The 3,669-nt window shown below is 54.6% G+C and overlaps 1 protein-coding gene across 1 annotated transcript in view; it reads left to right on the top strand.

Moving 5' to 3' along the window:
• Positions 1–3,669, top strand: part of LOC113214362 (pikachurin) — a 15,374-nt gene that overhangs the window by 10,546 nt on the left and 1,159 nt on the right. The window contains exons 5-6 of the mRNA XM_052268709.1: positions 530–758; positions 3,002–3,339. Of these exons, the coding sequence (XP_052124669.1) occupies positions 530–758; positions 3,002–3,339 (567 nt within the window). The remainder of the gene's footprint in view (positions 1–529; positions 759–3,001; positions 3,340–3,669) is intronic.

Here is a 3,669-nt window from a genome sequence, read left to right as displayed (position 1 = left end):
AAGAGCTGCAGGGGGTAGAATCGCGTCCCCACAACCCAAACAAGGTTATCTCATCCCCGCCCTCCCCCCTTTTCTCCTCATCTTTCTCGTCCATCCGCTGAAGTCAATTCAATAGCGGGTCGCGCAGTGGAGAGAAACCGTCCAACAGAACCAAGCAGAGCGCTTGCTGTTTTTAACTTCCGAGATTCTCTGTTGCCAGTTTAGGGCCTTGCCCCATCTCCACCGGAACCGGAAAAGTGGCGCCTACTCTATCTTTCTAGGCGCACTGTCTCTCCCTTTTGCAGACTAAACATAAAAAGCCAAAAATATAGGTGTACATGCGACCGCGAAATCGTGGGGCCGGAAGTATAGATAAATCCGGAAGCGCCGTTTTTAACGGCCTTCAGCTTCCGGTACTTCCGGTACTACCAGCCAAAGCCTATGGGAAACCGCCTGGCCCACCTGTCATACCTACAAGAGGCGGAGACCTGCTTTTAAGCCACTGTTTATAATTTTCTGAATGCACAACGCAGTAAACCCTTGTTTTCAGGAGTTCGCTTCCGCTGTCGCTGGGCGAGTGGCACGAGGTCCGCGTGTCCCGCACGGGCCGGCTGGCCGTGCTGCAGCTGGACGCGCACGCCCCCGACGAGGCCATGGCGCCCGGCGCCTTCCTGCAGCTGTCGCTGCCGCTCAGCCTGTACCTGGGCGGCGTGCCCGCCCTACACTCCGTGGCGCCCAGGCTCCGGGCCAGGACCTCCTTCGTGGGCTGCATCCAAAAGGTGAGGGGGGCATCTCTGGATCGGCAGCCGTGGATGCAAGTCAAGGGCCTTCCTGAGATTGGAAATTTCCGGAAAATTTCCGAAAATCTTCTGGGGTCTGGGAAATTTTCCTCATTTTTCCGGAAACTTTGCAGGACTACCAGCCCTAGGCCTGCCGCCACACACGGATGTTAAAGTCTGAAAGTTTTCCGGAAAATTATATACTTTTCAAAATTATAATAAAAAGGATAATATTTTCAGAAAAAATGTGTAAAACCTAAAACTTTTAAGTAAAAAGAAATCAGAAATATTTAGTAAAAACAATTCCTGAAAAATTCCCCAAGAGTACCTTTCTGGAAAAATAAAATTCCTCGGCCTGTGTGTTAGTGCGGGGATAATACGAGAGTAAATCGGGTGGGAAATCTTTCGGACGATCCCAGGTTAGTCCGGGGGTAGTCTTTGGGGTGATCTGCGGGGTTGTCCGAGGTAATCCAGGCCTACTGCAAGGGTAATTCGAGTAATGTAGGGTAGAACCGTGATGCACACGATATCTCGGAATAGTTGGCAGATCGAATGGATGGCAAATCGAGGTCACGGGACGACGGATTGAGGGATGAAGAGTTGCGGATCAGATGTAGGGCAGACGCTCTGTGCGAGATGCAGAGTGAGTAGAGCGGCGACAAGGGGTGACCTTCCGCTCAAGCCCGCTGCCAGCTGCAAGCGGGCAGACCCCCGAGACTCGGCCCCATCCCTTCATGTAATCCCCCCGCTCATTCTCCTCTTCCTCTTTCCGTCCCTTTTCGACCCTAATTTTACCGTGAGGCGTGCGCTGCCTCCGCCGCCCCGCCCTGAACGTGAGGTGCGTTTGGCGGACAATAATCCTGTGTCCGCCGAGGGGGGGGGGGGGGGGGAGATAGCAGGCAGAGATAGCGAGAGGTGAGGGGTCCCCCCCACTTTACAAGATATTATACTCCTAGAGAAAGGCAAAACCTTACAAGTTTCGTCGTTAAATTTATTGGGGAATTTTGATGAAATTAATTGTATTTTTTTTAGATTTAGACAGTTGTAAACCTATCTCTCAATCTAATGACACCAAGTACTGGAAAAACTTCCCAATTTAAAACGATTTGTTTTGCAACGACGCGCTTACCCTTGTAAAGGCGATACAGAGGTACTCGTATGGAGTGAATCTGGGAAAAGTATGGCCGCTCGTTAAGTTTGTACAAGTTAAGTTAAGGACGCCTCCGCCAATGATCTGTGGAGGGGGTATACATACAAGTATACCGTTAGTAAGAGGGCGAATAGCTATGGTTTCAAACCCCCATTCTATCTATTGTTCGGTTTTCGTGAAGACTTTCAAAAGCTTCCGATAAAGCTTTAAGGGTGTGGGGGTGGGGGCGATAAGAAGTTAGACCGGCGGGAGAGCGAGAGCGCTTGTTTGGGAGAGGGAGAGACGGGTTTTCTGAAAAGATTGAGATTATTTAGTTTCGGGCGAGGTTGCGCTTTTGCACAGCTAGCCACCGTGAGCGCCTCGTGGTTAGGCAACGGCAGCGCAGCCCTGTGTGCGGGTTGCCTACCCCCCGCTGTGCAGGGGCCGAGGCCGGCCGAGGAGGCTCCCGGACGGAAGGAGGTATGGGAGTTGGAATGCACACCGGCGGCTCGCGCGCACGATGCCACGGGGCCGGCGGAGCGGTATTCGGCATCCCCTCTTCCTTTTCTGGGTGGAGGGGCTCGCCTCAGCATCTCCACGGCATCAACAAGCTCCGCCTGAGTCGGGAAGGCGAATTCCTCTCCCCTTCGTCGAGTACGTACCGTGACGTACCGTGATCTCCTCTTCTTCGTCTCAGCCGTCGTGCCCGTCGCCAGGTCGGAGCTGTTCCTTACAAGGGGACCTTATGCAAGTGTAAATTCCCGATCTTAGCCAAACTCGGTATATTTATGTTTCTTATCTATGTTGATGACGACTGGCGGTAGAATTTTTTCCTGAGTGTCAATTTCTAGGGTACTTTTGGCAAGCGAAAAATGGGAAAAAAAAATTAATTTGGGCTAAAATTGACGGGGGAGGTGTACGAACTAATTCGGTTTCATTTGTTGTTGTTTTTTCTTTGTTTTTAATCAATTTTCCTTGATATTCTGTTTTCTTTTCTGATTTTCAGCGTAAGCTGCACTGATTATTTTTTTTTTTAGTGAAGTTCCTTCTCGGTCAGTCGCCCATTAAGCAGGTCACTCACGCGCCCTGGCGGTGTGCTATGTATCGTCCGCAGGTGATGGTGAACGAGCAGCCGCTGCACCTGCTGGAGAGCGCCCTGGCCGGCGTCAACGTGGACAACTGCCCGCACCCGTGCGCGGCGCGGCCGTGCGCCCCGCGGGGCCGCTGCGTCCCCCAGCACGACTACTTCACCTGCCTGTGCCCGGCCGGCGAGGGCGCGTCCTGCTCCGCGTCCGGCGCCGCCTCCAACGACCTGGTTCCCGCGGCCGGCGACGCGCTGCCGTCCGAGGCGCCCGCCGCGGAGCACGACCCGCAGCTGCTCGAGCACCGGCTGTCGGCGGGCTTCTCGGGCAACGGCCACCTGCACTTCTCGGACATGGAGACCGTGCGCAGGTACGTCGGGAACCTATTCCTACCCCAAGCACTTCACTGCTGCCCCCCCCCAGGAGGGGCGGATATCAACTCGGTAAGACCATCACTCACCCCCCCCCCCCTCCCCAGTCCTCCTCACACAGCGACCCCGGGGAATCGAACTGCCGCGCCACTATCAGCAGCACCACAACCGCCATCAGCATCACCACGCGGAATGCACTCTGCTGCGCCGGGCTGACGAGGGTCGCATCGTCGTAGTCACCCGCCCCCTCCCCAGTACCCTCGTCTCGCTCGACAACCGCGGCCCCGCTGCCAGCCCAAATGAGAGGCGCCGGAAAAGAACGTTTTTAC

Source organism: Frankliniella occidentalis, unplaced genomic scaffold (genome assembly GCF_000697945.3).
Source record: "Frankliniella occidentalis isolate FOCC.00 unplaced genomic scaffold, Focc_3.1 Scaffold74, whole genome shotgun sequence".
NCBI lineage: Eukaryota > Metazoa > Arthropoda > Insecta > Thysanoptera > Thripidae > Frankliniella > Frankliniella occidentalis.
The sequence above is the reverse complement of the archived record's forward strand: the minus strand, read 5'-3'. Positions and strand labels throughout refer to the sequence as shown.